The sequence below is a fragment of the Octopus sinensis genome, linkage group LG4 (assembly GCF_006345805.1).
Source record: "Octopus sinensis linkage group LG4, ASM634580v1, whole genome shotgun sequence".
Classification (NCBI taxonomy): domain Eukaryota; kingdom Metazoa; phylum Mollusca; class Cephalopoda; order Octopoda; family Octopodidae; genus Octopus; species Octopus sinensis.
In genome coordinates, this window is record NC_043000.1 from 13,094,270 (window position 1) to 13,114,151 (window position 19,882).

At 39.2% G+C, this 19,882-nt stretch overlaps 1 protein-coding gene across 2 annotated transcripts; it reads right to left on the reverse strand.

The window, feature by feature from the left end:
• Nucleotides 1–1,344: 1,344 nt before the first annotated feature.
• Nucleotides 1,345–18,709, reverse strand: LOC115210697 (MICOS complex subunit MIC27). Of its 2 annotated transcripts, XM_036501781.1 has the most exons (9): nt 18,575–18,709; nt 12,610–12,702; nt 10,786–10,911; nt 9,179–9,233; nt 7,032–7,127; nt 5,396–5,551; nt 4,508–4,593; nt 2,733–2,769; nt 1,345–1,597 (listed from the first exon to the last, which is right to left on the reverse strand). In XM_036501781.1, exons 1-8 carry the CDS (start codon nt 18,584–18,586, stop codon nt 2,764–2,766), a joined length of 630 nt encoding a protein of 209 aa, XP_036357674.1. In that variant the 5' UTR covers nt 18,587–18,709; the 3' UTR covers nt 1,345–1,597; nt 2,733–2,763. The 2 variants fall into 2 exon arrangements, with proteins under 2 accessions (XP_036357674.1, XP_029635241.1); XM_029779381.2 differs by lacking the exon at nt 2,733–2,769 and having other exon boundaries at nt 18,575–18,699.
• Nucleotides 18,710–19,882: the final 1,173 nt, after the last annotated feature.

The window sequence follows — 19,882 nt, forward strand, 5'->3', positions numbered from 1 at the left end:
AAACATAAACATACATAGATATGCACACACCATCATCATGATGGGCTGCTTTTGTTTCTGTCCACCAGATTCACTCACAAGTCTTTGGCTGGCCAATAGCTATAGTTGAAGACAGTTGTTCAGAATGCCATGCAGCAGAACTGAACCTAAAACCATGTGGTGAGAAAGTAAACTTCTTAACCACACACACACATTATTTGCTTACACTTCTAAAGTATAATCTTTAAAGTATAATATTTAAAGCACATAAAACCAAAATGTCTCAATAATACTTTCAAATATAGTTCAAAGTAAATTTTTGGGAAAAAAATCACTAAACAGTATTTTGGCCTAAATTGTTTAAAACCTTACAATAGAATCATAGAACATGACAGAAATTAATTGCTTAGGACTGGAAACTACATGAAGAGTAAAGAGTGTTTTAACCAAACTATTTTTGAGATGTGAAATGTTGTGATGAAAAATAGCATTACAATTTAGTAGTGTATTGTCTTTGACAGATTTTAAATATATTTTAAAAATAACCTCTAAAAGGGCTGTACATTCTATAACCTTTTTCTTTTCTTTTGCTCATGACATTACCATAACACATCTAAATATCTCTCTGATGACTCTGTGTTTGCGAGAGTAAGGTGCTGGACTACTACTTACTAAGGTCACAAATTCAAACTTACATAAGATGTTGCTTCAGTCTGTCAAGCTGATATCAGGGCCAACATCTAACTTTAGAAAGACTTGCAGCAATAAGTCACATATGAATTTCAACAACTATTACCCAATAGTAAAAGAAAATAAATATTGATTTTATTTTTTTAAAACCATCAAAATCAGTAATGCCCTCCGTAGAAATTAAACACAAACAAGAAGTGACCAATGAAAATATAAATCCAAAGACAACAAATTTCTATTTGAACACAAAGCATCATAAAGTATCACAGCAATATGTCAAACTTTGCCATAACCTTGTATGTACAAGTGTGTTTGCACATGTATCTGTAGGGTTCCACTATATCAAATCAACATTACAACTTTAGGGCCTGGTATCTTTTTCCTGCATTCAGACTGCTGTTTAGGTGTTAGCACATGCAAGTGCTCCAGGTATAAAAACCAAATAAAAATTAGTTAAAAGATTATAGTTGAGACTCCCCCAAAACGTGTGTTTCTGTGTTCTTTTCAGTTATTTGTTGAATTGTTTATCGCAAGAAAATCATGTAAATATGAAAATGTGCAATTTAAAATTACAAACGGTGAATGTATGTTTAAATTTTGTCATGTTCCAGTCATCAGAGAGAACAAGAGATGCCTGGTTTTGTTCTGCTTTGATATTTAAAACAAACTCAGATGTTATATGGTCTCTAAAACAAGATTTTATTAAATTCCATCATATCAATTCACATTATATATTTATATACAGAGAGGGTTGTATTCTCAGTTTTCTAGTTTAAGAACTTGTGGAAAATAAATATTAAATGTAGATAATTACAAAATGTTTTGGTTAACCTCGAGTTGTGTACAAGTCTTTATCTTCTTCTGAACTTTGTCCAAAATCTTTCTCAACCGGTTTAATTTTTGAAGAATCTGTCTTGGTGAGGTTGACCTGATGTTAAATAAAACAATCATAACTTCACAAATAATGAAATACTTTCTTTACAATCATTCAAATCGTTACATATATTTCAGACAAGGCACGACAGTAATGCAGCAGATAAAAACATAACATCTGTTTTGTATGTTTAGTTCTCATGTGTGCCATTCCTTGTGATCAAACAACAAAGCCACCTGGTGGAGAATGCCTTTCTGATGACCTCAACAGAAAGGGAGCTCTTTCTACACCAACAATTAATAAGAACTAATGACAGATAATAGGACTCTGGTCCAAGATTTCCCATTCACTTTTTTCACAAATACTGAACATTATATGGATGGAAGCACTCCGTCGGTTACGACGACGAGGGTTCCGGTTGATCCGAATCAACGGAACAGCCTGCTCGTGAAATTAACGTGTAAGTGGCTGAGCACTCCACAGACATGTGTACCCTTAACGTAGTTCTCGGGGATATTCAGCGTGACACAGAGAGTGACAAGGCCGGCCCTTTGAAATACAGGTACAACAGAAACAGGAAGTAAGAGTGAGAGAAAGTTGTGGTGAAAGAGTACAGCAGGGATCACCACCATCCCCTGCCGGAGTCTCGTGGAGCTTTAGGTGTTTTCGCTCAATAAACACTCACAACGCCCGGTCTAGGAATCGAAACCGCGATCCTATGACCGCGAGTCCGCTGCCCTAACCACTGGGCCATTGCGCCTCCACATGAACATTATATGCTCTTTTACTTGTTTCAGTCATTTCTCTGTGGCCATGCTAGAGCACCACCTTTAAATGAATTAAGCATTCAACACACAGTGGAAATGCTCCACACATTTCATTCATTTATGTCTCAGTGGTCTGATCCAATGAAGAACTGTTTGGCCATGGATACAGGGCTGGTGATGGGCTAAAAGCAATTGACCCTCTTGGAATTGATAGCTTAAACTCGACTGTGAGATCATAGATAAGTTACATCTAGGACGCAAAAACAACCTTTTAAAAGACTAAAAAACAGTAAAAAATGTATTAAAAAACTGCTGGAATAAAACTCAGAAGTGTGCAACACTTCATCATAAAATAACTGAAGCACACAAGTTTCAGTCATGTATATCTAGATAAGGAATGAAATAGTATAAATTTTACTTACTCCAAAACATATACTTCTATTGCATCTATGGTTAGTGCTATGCAGCATAAAAAAAATTAAATCAACAATTGAAGAAGTTAAAGTTGCTTTTCGTGAGATCAAACAAATTATTAAATAAAGAAGATAGCAATAAGAGTGAAGGAAAGTGTTGTAAGGGTAGAGAGCCCTTGTGTATAATCCTGTGACTGACAACAACCGCAAAATCTTATCAATGTTGCAGAGATGTGGTTCCTTAGATGATAGCTGAAAATATCCTATATAGAGGGAGACAAATGTCTAAGCCCTTAGATGAGCAGGAACCAGCAGAAAGAGGCAACAGGCTAAGTTTATTGGGCACCATATAAGAAGACAAGGCCATGAACACTTGGTGAAAAGAAGAGAGGGAAAACTGGGATAGAAGATATTGGATGAATTTGCTAAGCAGTGTATAGGATAAAAGAAAGTGGAGGTCTGTGGTTGTCAACACCTGTAGGCATGGCACATGAAGACAAAAAAAGTGTTATGTAGGGCACTAGGCTTTATAAAGATGAGGACTTTCATAAAGATAACAAGATAATTCAAAATAATAATTAATATTACTAAGTAACATATCAGCATTGGCACCGTGCGGCACTCACAAAGGCTCATTCACCATAGCAGAATTGATGTTGTTGGTGTTGTTGTTAAGCAACAAGACGGGTAAGGGTGATTAGGTGATGGTCTAGGGCTTAGGGGCAGGAGACCCCAGACCTTGGGAAAAAAAAAATAACTGGTCGTCTTGTAGTTGAGGGCTCTTCGTTGACGCCCGACACCACTGGGAGGTGGCCCTCGAAGTCGCTGGAAATGGATATCTCCAGGTCCAAATTCTTGAACGGCTGATGTTGGTGCTGGTGCCACCACATACAATGCACCCAGTACATTCAGTGGATAGTTGGCACTAGGAAGGGCATCAGGCTGTAGAAACCATGCCAGAACAGACAATGGAGGCTGGTGGCCTTACCAGCTTCAGTTAAACTGTGCAACTCGTGTCAGAATGGAAAATGGATGTTCAACGATGATGGTGATGATTTTTCCATGCTTACCTGGGCTGGACAGAATTTCTCCAGTGAAATGACCTGTTGCCAATCATCACCTGTTTCCAAGCAAGGCAATATTTTCTGCATGATCAGACATGATTTCACAAAAGATTGGAAACAAAGGACACCAAAGTGACACCCATTTACGGCTACCACGCTGTGTCAATGCAACAAGAAACTAACACAAACACAACAGGCTTTCTTCAGTTTCTATCTACCAAATCCACTCACAATATTTTGGTTTGCCCAGGGTTGTAGTAGAAGACACTTGACAAGGGGTATTGCAGTGCCACAGAACTGAAATCAACTTCTATGTGTAAACAACCACTTATATTGTTTATACTGCCCCTGTATTACTACGATCTTAAGCTAAGATACAACTTAGCTCCAACTTAATGTATAAGTTTACCTGGAAGCTGGAGTCACCTTGACTGGCTTCCGTGCCGATGGCAAGTAAAAAGCACCAACCAATCGTGGCCATTGCCAGCCTCCCCTGGCACCTGCGCCGGTGGCACGTAAAAACACCCACTACACTCACGGAGTGGTTGGCGTTAGGAAGGGCATCCAGCTGTAGAAACACTGCCAGATCAGACTGGAGCCTGATGCAGCCTCCTGGCTTCCCAGACCCCGGTCGAACCGTCCAACCCATGCTAGCATGGAAAATGGACGTTAAACGATGATTCCATGTAAACAAGTAAAGAATTTTAAAGGACGACTTACCACAACATTTTTCCCGTCTGATTTCTGTGCAGGAGCTTTTTCTTCTTTCACTGCTGTTTCTTTGACAGGCTCAGGTGGACATGCAGCTGTAGGGACAACACAGGAGATTTAAATCTATTTGAAACACAACCATTTTGACAGCTGTTGATGTTACATGATGCTAGGATATACAGAACCAACAATCAATAAGTGCAGAAGAACTTGTAAAAGTTGTAGCTCTTATAGCACTCTGATTCAGTCCACCTACAGTAGAGTTTATGGGCAGACAAAAATAGGCCGACAGTGGAAAGAGCCAGATTGTCATATTGTATTCTATACAATTGATCAATGCATATTAAACAGTAAGGACCTTGGTTAATCAGAGATATGGTATAAGTAGGAAGCATGGTGGTGAGCTGGCAGAAACGTTAGCACGCAGCGCGAAATGCTTAGCGGAATTTCGTCTGCCGTTACGTTCTGAGTTCAAATTCCGCTGAGGTCGACTTTGCCTTTCAATCCTTTCGGGGTCGATTAAATAAGTACCAGTTACGCACTGGGGTCGATGTAATCGACTGAATACCTTTGTCTGTCCTTGTTTGTCCCCTCTGTGTTTAGCCCCTTGTGGGTAGTAAAGAAATAGGTATAAGTAGGAAGATAAATCTGAGGGTCACACCTTGTTTTTTAGTGGACAACTTGAATACTGCAGATTTACTCTGGGTTTCCAACAGTAGCAGCTGCTCTGCTTGGACAATGTTAAACAAACACACATATATATATATACACATGACAGTCTTCTTTCAGTTTCTGTCTACCATATGAGTCTTTTCATTGTTCTACTTAAGAGTTAATTAATTTAGGCCACAGCCAATAATATATTCAGCACGGTTAAGATTGCAAAGTTATACATACGTGGTGGTGCCGTTAAGAATTTCCACAGTCTGCAGCTTTGAGAAACAACTCCATCATATGCAGAATAGGTGACATTAGCTGCCTGTTTTGGGTAGCAGAGGGAGGCTGCAGACACGATGGCTATGGAACTGTATGTCACTTTCTTCATTCTACCTCCTGAAAATTAAAGAAAAAAACCACTAAGAGTTTAAAGTATAAAGATTTTAAAAATATCTTGTGTTAACACTAAGCAGTGATACTATTTTACTTGTTTCAGTCATTTGACTGTGGCTGTGCTGGAGCACAGCCTTTAGTTGAGCAAATCGACCCCAGGACTTATTCTATCAGTCTCTTTTGCCGAACCACTAAGTTACAGGGAAGTAAACACACCAGTATCGGTTGTCAAGTGATGTTGGGGAGACAAACACAGACACACAAACATATACACACACACATACATATATATACATATATACGACAGGCTTATTTCAATTTCTGTCTACCAAATCCACTCACAAGGCTTTGGTCAGCCTGAGGCTATAGTAGAAGACACTTGCCCAAGGTGCTACGCAGTGGGACTGAACCCGGAACCAGGTGGTTCGTAAGCAAGCTACTTACCACACAGCCATTTCTACGCCTACATGATGACATTCTTTCAGTTTCCATCTCTCAAATTCACTCACAAGGATTTGGTTGGCCTGGGGCAAGAGTAGAAGACACCAGCCCAAGGTATTGTGCAATGGGACTGAATCATGGTTGGGAAGCAACCACACATCCACACCTGTACCTAGAATGAAAAACTGACAGACATGGAAAGAAATTTCCCGTAGATGATTGATGTTGTAGAGAGGTGAGGTGTGTCAGAGGGGACACTCTAAATCCACTTCCTGCTTGAAGGATGACGACTGTAAAGCTAATAACCTATCACATAGTCAGGTCTCTACCATACAGCAAGGTGGACAGGGCTGTAGAAAGTATCTGGGCCTTGGACACAGTGCAGTGCTAGTGAGAAGACATGAACTCCTTATATCATGAAAAAAACAAAAGACAAAGACAGGTGGTGTAGAAAACAAACAGATGTATTAGTATAACGCTCAGGAATTGAAAAAGTCTTTAACGTTTCGAGCCTACGCTCTTCTACAGAAAGGAACACAGAAAGAAACAAGGAGAGAAAAGAATGTGTGTAGTGGCTACCGATCTATCATCACCATGATAGATCGGTAGCCACTACACACATTTTTTTCTCTCCTTGTTTCTTTCTGTAAAAGACTTTTTCAATTCCTGTGCATTATACTAATACATCTGTTTGTTGCCTACATCACCTGTCTTCGTCTTTTGTTTTTTTCATGAATTCTCCCCATATATCACATGCTCACCTGGTCGCACCAGTTGATCCTGTCACCTCTTATCACCCACGAACTTCTCCGCTGGACTTTCTACCCTTTATAGATTCTCTTTTGGAAATTTTACCCTCCGGCTGCACCTCTCCTACCTATGGATTAATGTGGACTCTACTTTTGATGAAAAATCCTTATAACATGGCTGATAAGTTGACCCTCTTCAAGAAATAACTCTCTCTGTAAATATTGTGAAATTATGAGAAATATATAATGCTCAATAAACATAAACGAAGCAAAAAATAAAAAAATGAGCTTACCTTTGTAACCAGCTACGATGCCACCTAGACCAGCCACTGTGATTACTCCAGCTCGGGCTAGTACATTTGGATCATTTTGGATATAATCAATAAGACCTGAAATGGAAATGACAATGCAGTTGTAAATGGACAGCCATCTGTTTCAATTCACACTTAACAACCTGTGTTTCTTCTCAACATTTCATATTCAACACACTCCACTCAACAATGCACATCTAACATATCACACACAACTTGTGTTTCCACTCAATATTACACTTCCGAAACACCACACTCAACCAGTCTCCACTCAATACTATACATCCAAAACACCATACTCAACTAGTTTCTACTCAAGATTACAATTCCAAAACACCATACTCAATTAGTTTTTTATTTCTTTACTGCCCACAAGGGGCTACACCCAGAGGGGACAAACAAGGACAAACGGTTTAAGTCGATTATATCGACCCCAGTGCATGACTGTTACTTATTTAATCGACCCCGAAAGGATGAAAGGCAAAGTCTACCTCGGCGGAATTTGAACTCAGAACGCAGCGGTAGACGAAATACCGCTAAGCATTTCGCCCGGCATGCTAACGTTTCTGCCAGCTCACCATACTCAATTAGTTTCTGCTCAACATTACACTTCCAAAACACCACACTCAACCAGTCTCCTCTCAACATTACACTTCCAAAACACCACACAGTCTATGTCCACTCAATATTACACATCCAACACACCACTCGCCCTTTCCTATTCAACATCCTATGCACCACAAGACCACTTCCATATTGCTTCAACAGCTTTCACAAACCACACACTGACATAGAAAAAAAAAAACAAACACTGGCATTCATCAGTTATGGTGATGAGAGTTCCAGTTGATCCAATCAACAGAACAGCCTGCTCATGAAATTAACGTGGGAATGATTGAGTACTCCACAGACATGCATAACCCCTTAATGAAGTCCTCAAGGAGATTCAGTGTGACACAGAATGTGATGAGGCTTGACTTATGAAATACAGGTTTTGAAATAGATTTTTGCCAGCTGAGTGGACTAGCGTAATGTGAAATGAAGTGTCTTGCTCACGGATACAACATGCCACCAAAAAATGAACTCACGACATTACGATCATAAGCTAAATACACTAAGCCACGTGCCACTACTCAATACAGACATTGATATTTCACTGTCCATCAGGGTATAGAGCAGTGTCATGGTTGGTAAGTGAAACAGTGTTGTTTGCACAAGGGTGAGTCAAAAAGTAATACCATTTTGTTTAGGACAGGTATGATACACAGGAAAATGTATCATATATCAAAATGAAGCTGGTCCTCTGTGGATCACATCCCTACTCCTCAACACAGTCACTGTTTTTCTCAATAGCAATGTTTCACCTTCGAATGAGAGCATGTATCCCTGCCCCGTAAAATTCTATTGACTGTTCTCTGAGCCACTTCTTCAATACAGTTTTCACTTCCTCTTCACTGGACTATCGTCCCTTTGGCCCCATGAAAGAGGGTTTGAGGGGCAAACATTATTCCAGTGATGTGGACGTGAAAACTGTAGTGAAGAAATGGCTCAAAGAACAGTCAACAGAATTTTATGGGGCAGGGATACATGCTCTCATTTGAGGGTGGAACATAGAAACGGTGACTATGATGAGGAGTAGGGATGTGATCCACAGAGGACAAACTTCATTTTAATGTATGATATATGTTCCTGTATTGGTAGTTATACCTGTCCTAAACAAAATGGCATCACTTTTTGACTCACCCTTGTACTTCAGAAAATCTCTTTCAGTTCTCTCATCCAAAATCTCTTTATTTCTCCCTCTTTCTCTCTCTCTCACACACACTGGACATCTTTTCAGTTTTATGTCAACTAAATCCATTCACAAGGATTGGTCAACCCAGGGCTAAAGCAGAAGACACTTGCCCAAAGTGCCACATGGTGGTACTGAAACTGTAACCATGTGGTTGGGAAGCAAACTTCTTGCCACATGGCCACACCTGGGCCTATAATGTTTATGTAAAAAAACACAAACGTCCTGATGTGTATCAGTTAAAAGTATGACTCTGTCTCAAGGTAAAACTAATTGAGGGTTTGAGTGTAGCATATCACTCATTGAAATTAAGGTCTGAGTGTAAGGTAATACTCACCTAAAGTGTGGGCCTTGGAAACTTCCCATTTATATGACACTTTCTCTGAGAAATTCTGTAAATAACAAAAAAGGCTCTATGTTATTGTTGTTGCTGTTTAACTCCAGGTGAGTCAACATCATCATCATCATCTTCATTTAATGTCCATTTTCCATGCTAGCATGGGTTGGACAGTTTGACTGAAAACTGGTCAGCTGGGGAGCTGCACCAGGTTCCAATCTGATTTGGTATGGTTTCTACAGCTGGATGCCCTTCCTAATGCCAACCACTCCAAGAGTGTAGTGGGTGCCTTTTACATGCCACCAGTACAGGTGCCAGTTACAAAACACCAGCATTGGCCACGACTGTGATTTCACTTGGCTTGACAGGTCTTCTGGAGCATGAAGTGACCGAGTCAAAGGTCTCAGTCACTTGTCACTGCCTTAGTGTGCCCTAAAGTTTGCAGGGTGCTTTTTACGTGCCACCATCACAAGTGCCAGTTATTCGACACTGGTATCAGGCACAACTGCAATTTCATTTGGTTTGATGGGTCCCAACTGAATAAGCCTTATGACACATAGACAGTTAGTTGTGTAACTCCTGGTGCGCCATATAAAATCACAACTCATACAGTTGAAGAAAAAAATAACCAAGGTTTGGGAGTTAGCATGTTACTGCAAGGAATGTGACCACACAAATATCATACAACTTGAACCATCGTAGGTTCAAGTTTGCATGTTGCTGTCTGTTAGGCCTCATCACTGAGCATCTCTCCTGATGGCACCTGAGCCCCGTGCTGGTAGGGTGCTAAGAGCACCATCCGAGTGATCGTTGCCAGAGCAGCTAAATGGCTTCCATGCTGGTCGCACGTAAAAAGCACCATTCGAGCGTGATCGTTACCAGCATCGCCTTACTGGCACCTGTGCCAGTGGCATGTGTAAAAGATTCGAGCGGGGTTGTTGCCAGTACCGCCTGACTGGCCCATGTGCCGGTGGTACGTAAAAGCACCCACTACAGTCTCGGAGTGGTTGGTGTTAGGAAGGTCATCCAGTTGTAAGAACTCTGCCAGATCAAGATTGGAGCCTGGTGCAGCCATCTGGTTCGCCAGCCCTCAGTCAAATCGTTCAACCCATGCTAGCATGGAAAGCGGATGTTAAATGATGATGATGATGATGATGATGTATCCTCAACCTTACAAAGATTTTGCCAATATTCTTATGGCTTATTTAGATGAAGTGCAGCAGCAACCACCAGGACTTTATTGTAAGTCTTCCTGGTTGAATGCATCAAAAGAGTGCACTCTGCTAAATGCACCAAAGGGCCAGGCGGAGGTATTAAACAGATTGAGTGGTTAAGTCTACCACTTAAGGACAGTTATAATCCTCAACAGGCTTCAGTACAGTTTCTGTCTCGTCAACATGAATTGAACTCATAGTCTTCCAGATCATAATTCAGTACTTTAACTCTGTAGCATTCGGATTATTCTGTCAAATGTAATGCTTCTTTATTCACATTACTTTGAATTAATAATGCCTTACCACGTAGCTTTGAGATTTCAATGGTAAGATTGCTTATTTTTAGAATGTCATTGATGAAAATGGCAGAAGACAAAGAATCATCTTCCATACCTTCATTGATTCTTGATATTCTGCAAAGAACCTGCGTACACTTCCAATTCCTTTCTGCAAAATATTTCGCTCAGAAGGTACAAACTGATAGACATACTTCTTTGGAGCCGGTTCATATATTGGCAGCTGGAGATGGAAGAAAATCACAATGTAAAAGTCACAATAGGAAGAACAAATAAATAAAGAAACAGAGTTTATTACATAGTTAGAGATTCTGTTAAACAGAATTCAAATTTTATATCTCTGAAGAGCAGAAGCGTTGTCTATAAATGCTTATCAATATAGGATTTCATTAAAGGGACAACTCTTCTGTGAAACGATTGTAAGATGCTTTAAATAATTAATTCAGAACTTTTAAACTGTCATATCTTTATATATAAAAGTAAGGTTGTGTGTCTGTCTCCTACTATTTAGATTCCTAACTACTCCCACATTTTGCGGTGCAGTTTAACCAAAACCGGGTATCTTATAGTCGTGATTCATATCGAGCCCTTCTGGGTATTAGCGTGTGTCTACAATTTTAAAAATAATTTACCATCATTTTTTCCATTTTAATGCATTTTTTCGCTATTATATAAGGGAAGTAACTCTCTAAAAATGTCTACGATGAGTCAACGATTTAAAATAAAATTTACCATAATTTTTTTTCCATTTTTAATGCATTTTTTTGCTATTTTTTGGCTATAACTCTCTAAAAATGCTTTATAGTTATTTCCCTTACAAACCCGAGCGATACTGCTAGTACATTATATATTTATACTTATACATATTTACATATATTTTTATACATATATTTTTATACATATATTTTTAATACAATAATTATTTTTCACATGTGTATATCTTTCAGGAGTTTTGATATTGATTTCCTAATTTTGATAATAATATATTATTAAAAAATATATTTATGTATATAGTTAGAGATTGGTAAGAGAAATGAGGGGCAGAGCTGCTTGAAATTATGGTGAGGTACAATGAGCAGGGATGTCTGTGTGATTAAGAAGCTTGTTTGCAAATCACGTGGCCTTAGGCTCAGTCCTACTGTTTGGGACAAAAAAATTATGAAACAATCAATACAGCTACAGAAGATATATGTGTGTGTGTGTGTGTGTCTACAAAGCAACAAGGTTCAGTACAGTTTTCATATACCAAATTCCATGAACACTGCATTGGTTAATGTGAGGCTATGACAGAAGAGACTGAGGCCCAAAGTGACTCACAGTGAGATTGAACCTGGAACCATATAACTGTGAAGCAAATGCCTTAACCATAAAACCATGTTTTTTAATTTCTTTTCAATTCAATTTTTATTGGCTCAAAAAGCAAAAGCAAGGCCATGTAGGAGGACAGGGAGTTATGTACAGGGAGGGTGGTCATACAAAGAGTTCAGGCCATTTCTGGTCAAGAGAGACTTTGAACCGAGCAGTCGTTGGCATCTTCACCATCTCATCCGGCAGCTTATTCCACGGATCCGCAACCCGGACGGAGAAAGCCCCTCTCCTTCGACTGAGATGAAATCGTCGTAGATAGAGCTTTTCAGAGTGACCCCGCAGCCCACGTTCTGGAGCAGGAGTGAAGAACAGCTCTTTCGAGAGGTTACACTTTCCGCTTATGATGTTGTGAACGAGAATGAGATCACCACGGCGTCGTCATTTTTCGAGAGAATAAAGGTCGAGTGTCTTCAGCCTTTCTTCATAAGACAAATGCTTGAGACCAAGATGTTGTGTCATGTGTGTAATAGCAGCCCTGACACATTTAATTCAACAGGAATGGGGTCCATTTGAGCTTTATGGGGTAGGGTAGGTCAGTACGTGTCATACTTACATCAGCTATTGTCATTGTTATATTATCTTTGGCCTCTTCAGGACCAACAGCGGCGAAGTAAACAGGGAAGCCCATTGATCCAAGTCTCAACACCTTCAAAAGTAAGAAGAAAAAGAAAAAAAAACACCATATTGAACGCCAATAACTTCACAAATTCAACATATTCAAACAGTGGCCAGAGACTTCAGAGTACTTTTCTATTACCGACAGCCAATTTTATACTGACAAAAGGATTAGATAAATAAACTAATACATTTGTAAGGCGAGTGTATTCTCACGATTAGTGAGTGTACTCTAAGCCAATATTCTATCCTTTGCTGCCCACAAGGGGCTACACACAGGGGGGACAAACAAGGACAGACAAACGGATTAAATTGATTACACTGACTCCAGTGCGCAACTGGTACTTATTTAATTGACCCCGAAAGGATGAAAGGCAAAGTTGACCTTGACGGAATTTGAACTCAGAATGTAGCGGCAGACGAAGCATTTCGCCCAGCATGCTAATGTTTCTGCCAACTCGCCGCCTTAACAATACGACTGTTATAAGTTGTCACTTGGTGACAAGTAATCATCATCACTATTTTAACGTCTGTTTTTCTATGACTGCATGGATCAGATTTCACGCATATACATACTTTTAATTCATTGCCTTTTATCCTTTTCAGGATTGATGTAATAAGTGTCAGTTGAACACTGGGGTTGACGTGATCAGCTAAACCTCTCTGCCAAAATTTCTGGCCTTATGCCTAAAGCAGAAAGGATTATTTTCATCATGGATATTGTAGATGTGATACCAATTTCTTTACTAACCACAAACGGCTAAACACAGAGAGGACAAACACGGACAAACAAATGGATTAAGTCGATTATATCGACCCCAGTGTGTAACTGGTACTTATTTAATCGACCCCGAAAGGATGAAAGGCAAAGTCAACCTTGGTGGAATTTGAACTCAGAACGTAGCGGCAGACGAAATACGGCTATGCATTTCGCCCTGCGTGCTAACGTTTCTGCCAGCTCGCTGAGACAATGACGAAAGACCGAGACCTCTGAGATATGCTGTGATTGCGAAGACCTGACAAATGAAGTGAGTTCATGGCTTGCAGGATGGCCTGCTGTGCTAACCTTCGATTGTAGGGTGTTAGTCATGGATGCTTTAATCTGTGTTGCACTTGAGCTGAGTCAGAAACAAAAATGTAACATCCTAAACTGCAGCTTAGCTGACAGCTCAGGGAAAGGTCAGAGTTAATCATTCTCTTCACTGCACTCGATGTTTAACGAGGCTCTTGCCTTGAAACAAGGGTTTGTAATTTTATGACCATTCTATACAAGTCAATCCAAAGATCTCTCTTTACACTTTTACTTGTTTCAGTCATTTGACTGCGGCCATGCTGGAGCACTGCCTTTAGTTGAGCAAATCGACCCCAGGACTTATTCTTTTTAAACCTAGTACTTATTCTATCGGTCTCTTTTGCCGAACTGCTAAGCTACGGGGACGTAAACACACCAGCATCGGTTGTCAAGCAATGCTAGGGGGACAAACACAGACACACATATATATATAGATATATACGACGGGCTTCTTTCAGTTTCCGTCTACCAAATCCACTCACAAGGCTTTGGTCAGTCCGAGTCTATAGTAGAAAACACTTGCCCAAGGTGCCACGCAGTGGGACTGAACCTGGAACCATGTGGTTTGTAAGCAAGCTACTTACGACACAGCCACTCCTGCACGTATTGGACAAATTAGTACTAAAATAGGAGTGCAATGATGCTTCTTAGGGATCAAAGACTTATAGAAAGTCAACAGCTGATTGGTCAAATTGAGCAAGAATTTGAAGCCAGTGCTGTCCACCAGTGTAGCAACTATGGCCCACAGCCAGTTGATCCAGGGATATTAGGCATTGCAATGTTTATGCTCCAATAAAACAGTTGAAACAGATCTACAGTGACTCACTTTTGTGATGTACATTAGCAGGATACCAAGACTTGATGTCAATAATTTACCAAACTAAGGTGTTGAGTTGGCAGAATCATTAGCACGCCAGACAAAATGCGTAGCAACATTGAGTGTCTTAACATGAGTTCAAATTTTGCTGAGGTCAACTTTGCCTTTCATCCTTTTGGGGTCAATAAAATAAGTACAAGTTGTGCATTGGGGTCGTTGTAATTGAGTTGGCCCCTCCCCCGAAATTGCTGGCCTTGTGCCAAAATTTAAAACCAATAATTTACCAAACTGTTGTGATTGATAGCGAAGGCGCATGGCTCAATGGTTAGAGCGTCGAGCTTACGATCGTGAGGTTGTGAGCTCGAATCCCAGACTGGGTTGCGTGTTGTGTTCTTGAACAAGTCACTTTATTTTACGTTGCTCCAGTTCACTCAGCTGTAGAAATGAGTTGCAACGTAAGAGGTGCCAAGCTGTATCGGCCGTTGCCTTTCCCTTGGATAACACTCGTGGCGTGGAGAGGGGAGGCCGGTATGCATGGGCGACTGCTGGTCTTCCATAAACCACCTTGCCCAGACTTGTGACTAGGAGGGTAACTTTCTAGGTGCAATCCCATAGTCAGTTGTGACCGAAGGGGGTCAACAAGTGTGATTGATAATATCGTTTAGTCAGATTGGTGGATAGTGTATGGCAATCTTGGAGAAGATAATGGGTTTTCAGAATTATGCTGTAAATCACAGTCAGCCTTTCATTGAAGACAAAAGGGAAAAGTTGATGTGGACCATGAAAGGATCAAAGGAAAAATTAGCTCACAGAATACTGGTGGATATCAACTGCGAAGGAAATTCCTATGATGGAAACATTCGGATCTTAACCTTTGGACTGACAGATTTTAAAATAATTTATTGTAACTAAACACTTTCAAACTTCGTATACTGGCAGAATGTGTCACATAAAACATCTTTTACTCTTGGCGTTGTTGAGAAAATTCTGTATTTTGGAAGTTGTTTCTTGTTAAAGTTGTCGTATTTCAGTAATTTCAATCAATCAATGACATGTATTCAGCTGAATAAAATTACTGGTTTGTCAACAACTTCCGGCGATGTATATTTCGTTTTTCACTGTTATTTATGACCTATTTCATCTCAGTTACGTTAGTATGAATAAACGAGTGTATCTGAAGCATGTTTACTTCATAGCACCACCATAATCGTTCGTGTTTCATTTTTCCATAACTCTAACCCTAAAACCTTAAAGTTAAAACCAGTACAAATGCACGAACGATGTCATAAATAACAGTGACAAACGAAATGTACACTGCCGGAAGTTGTTGACAAACAATGGCAGTAATTTTATTCAGCTGAATACACGTCATTGATTAGTTGAAATTACAGAAATATGACAACTTTAACAAGAAACAACTTCCAAAATACAGAATTTTCTCAACAACGCCAAGAGTAAAAGATGTTTTATGTGACACATTCTGCCAATATACGAAGTTTGAAAGTGTTTAGTTACAAAAAATTATTTTTTAAATCTGTTGGTCAAAAGGTAAATATCCAAACATTCAAGTCTTTATGGGAACTTCCAGCTGAGATCTCTTCAGTGATCTGGTGACTGATTTAGCTTTGAGTAATTTCAGTGGTTGTTGAAAGGTATCACATAATTTCTCCTATTTTACTGCTGGCCATGAGGAGAAAATCAAATAACTTCTCTTATTTTAGAGGAAATTGCTGTTTAAACATGTCAAATTGGAAGATAACAAGAGGCTTAGTTGAACTGAAAAATTATTCAATCACATTGCAGTTGACAGTTAAATAATAGAACTGAATATATTAAGTTTTTTTTTCTTTTTTACTGAAATGTTTTTTTAAAAAATCACTTGTCAATAACAAACAAGCAAATTGTTAGTAAGAAGATTAAACCCAATTATCAGTTGTAACCGTAAAAATAAAGTAATTTTGTACTTTTTTCTTTTGCAAGATATTGCCAGAGTGGCTAACTGGCATCCGTGCCGGTGGCACATAAAAAGCATCATTTGATCATGATCGTTACCAGTATCGCCTTACTGGCACTTGTGCCAGTGACATGTGAAAAACATTCAAGTGAGGTTGTTGCCAGTGCCACCGGACTGGCTCCTGTGCAGGTGGCATGTAAAAAATACCATTTGAGCATGGTCATTGCCAGTACCGCCTGACTGGCCCTCGTGCCGGTGGCATGTAAAAGCACCCACTACACTCTTGGAGTGGTTGGCGTTAGGAAGGGCATCCAGCTGTAGAAACTCTGCTAGATTAGACTGGAGCCTGGTGCAGCCATCTGGTTCACCAGTCCTCAGTCAAATCGTCTAACCCATGCTAGCATGGAATGCAGACGTTAAACGATGATGATAATTGTGACAATACAGAAATCATTTATTTACTTTCATTATCAAACAGTTTAGTCCTTTAACCCTTTCGATACCAACCTGGCTGAAACCACCTCTGGCTCTGTAGTACAAATGTCTTATATTAAAAAGTTCTTAAGTAAAATCTTCCACCAAACCTTAGTCACAATTTATGTTTCTAACACTGGGTTAATGATAAGAAAGTTATTTTACTAAATTCTTGGTTATATTTAAAATCAATTGAAACAAACACAGAGCATCTCAACAGAAATATGGCAACAAAAGGGTTAATACTGAAATCAGTGCTATTTTAAGGCATAGGCACACTGGGCAGTTACCCAGGGTCCTTATAGGGGTCCAATAATGATCTATGTATGTAGTACCCAGTGCATTGATTTTTTTCCCAGAGGCCTATAACACTGTGAAGAAGGCTCTGACTGATATATGAAAACATTTTTCTACAGCACCAATTTTATATTTTTGTTTTATTAGATTTTCTATTAAATAATTTACTTTATTTTACTCCCCGCCCCCAAAAAGTTGGTCTAAACCAGGCCTGACCAACTCGAATTTATTGCAGGCCACTTTCATCACAGAAAGTTTTTTGAGGGCTGCTCGTATACTGACAGAATTGAAAGCATTTTGCTTTCTTATGCTATTATTACAATGATGAATGAATGATCGTTGGTTCAACATGAAATATCATTGCAAAAACAGTACTCTTTTACTCTTTTACTTGTTTCAGTCATTTGACTGCGGCCATGCTGGAGCACCGCCTTTAGTCTTTCTTTTTTACTTTTCATTACAATCTCTAATTTTTGATAAAATTTTTAAAATGTTTGTTTAAATAAACCCGTTTCAAGAAAATATCAAGCGGGCCGCATGCGACCAGCGGGTCTCAGGTTGGCAAGCCATGGTCTAAACGAATTACAATATTAAGTTTCATCGGCGGAAGTAAAGAATACGCACATGCAACCCGTTTTTTGGCGTAACCCTAACCCCAAACCTTAAACCTTGGGTGTGCGTATTCTTTACCTTCGCCAGTTTCATCGAAATATGGGTTTTGAATTTCGACACAGAGCCAGCAACTTCGGGTGATGGGGTAAATCGATTACAGTGCTCATCTAGTACTTATTTTATCGACCCCCGCGGTGTCTGAACTCAGGGCGTTAAGTTAGAAGAAATGCTGCTCAGTATTTCGTCCGACACTGTAACGATACTGTCAGTTTCATCTAAATTTACGCTACGAGAAATCGACCATATCCCCTCACGGAATGTCTGATTTTCTGATAATTTTCAAAATCCTCCACCATCATTATAAAGAGATTATAATATAGCGTAACACTTTTGTAAATTAAGCCAAAGACGCGTTTTTGATATCCAATTTGGGCTTTTTTTTTTAGTTTAGTTACTTATGCCCTTGCATGCATGAATGTGACACCGTCCTATTTATCGATATCTGCTTTAACTCTGGCTTTGCTACAGACGTTATATCTACAGTAAATATACGAAAACAAAGTAAATCAAAGATCAAAATCATAAATAAGTCAACACGAATATTTTTCACAGACAAAAAGGGAAATAAATATAAGAGAAATGAAATAAAAAATGTCAATGTCAAACTTTGAACTCACCTGACGCGCCATCTTGAACGGTGTTACACTATCGGTGTCACCGATGTTATTTTTTACCGGTCATTTTTGTAACTATGAAATTATGTGATGAATTTTTGTTACTAAGATAGACGACAGAGATTTATTATACGTGATGAATGTTACTAAGATAGACGACATACTTAGAAAATTCCGAAAAAGAAAAGAACTACATCAAACATTAGGAACGGAGAAAAAACAAACAAACAAAACAGTTAATATTCAATACAGCTTATATCTGATATCAGTTCAAGTTGAAAACTCAGTAAAAGAAAAATATTTATAAATGTTTTTCAATCTAGAAGGCATGGCTACGTAGTTAAGGATCTCGCTGTGCAACGACGTGCATTTGGGATCAATTCCATTGCGCGGTACCTTGATCGCAACACTCGTCGTATATGTTTGTGTGTGTATGTTTTTGTGTTTGTGTCCACCCATCCATCGCTTGACAACCGGTGTTACTTTGTTTACCTCTCCGTAACATAGCAGATCGGCAAAAAAACGAACAAAATAAATGTCAGATTTTAAAAATAAATACTGGAGTTGATTTGTTCGATGCTGTGCTTCAGCATGACCGCTATCCAATGATGATAAAAAAAAAATTACCAAAGAATTTACATAAATAATTCTATAGCGTCCAATATCTTTTTAAAAATTTATATATTTCATATAATTGTTTTTACTTGCGATACAAAACCGACAATTTTAAGAAGAGGCAACTAATCGATAATAAAGAACTCAGAACTTGATAGGTACCTTTTTTTTTTTTTATCGTTCCTGAAAAGATGAAAAGACAAGGTTAGCATCAACGGTATTTGAACTCAGTACCCAATACCACAAAGCATTCTTTTTCTGCGTTTTAACCACTCTGCTATTTCAGTGCCCAATTTACGTTTATTATAATTAATAAGTTTCAAATTTTGGCACACGGCCAGTAATTTCAGGGGACGGGGTAAGTCGAACATATCGACCCCAGTGTTCAGCTGATACTTATTTCATCGACTTCGAAAGGATGGAAGGCAAAGTCAACCCCGGCGGCATTTGAACTCATAACGTAAAGGCGGACAAATTGCCGCTAAGCATTTTGCTCGACGTCCTAACGATTCTGCCAGCTCGTCGCCTTAATTATATAATGATTACTGAACTGTAATGTTGGTTATGGGTCTTCACAAGGCCAATCTCTAGTTTGCTGCCTTTCCGACAACGAGAGTGAGAAGGGAGTGCCTATAACTAGGTACAGAATAAATATCTCGAGGGACTTCATTCGTAAAGTCCTTCGAGATATTCGTA

Excerpts from the sequence above, each read along its gene's own strand:
- LOC115210697 (XM_029779381.2), bottom strand. Across the intron at positions 5,552-7,031 it reads CATCGTAGCTGGTTACAAAG|GAGGTAGAATGAAGAAAGTG; the intron begins GTAAGCTCATTT and ends TTTAATTTTCAG. Across the intron at positions 4,594-5,395 it reads ATTCTTAACGGCACCACCAC|CTGCATGTCCACCTGAGCCT; the intron begins GTATGTATAACT and ends TTGTCCCTACAG.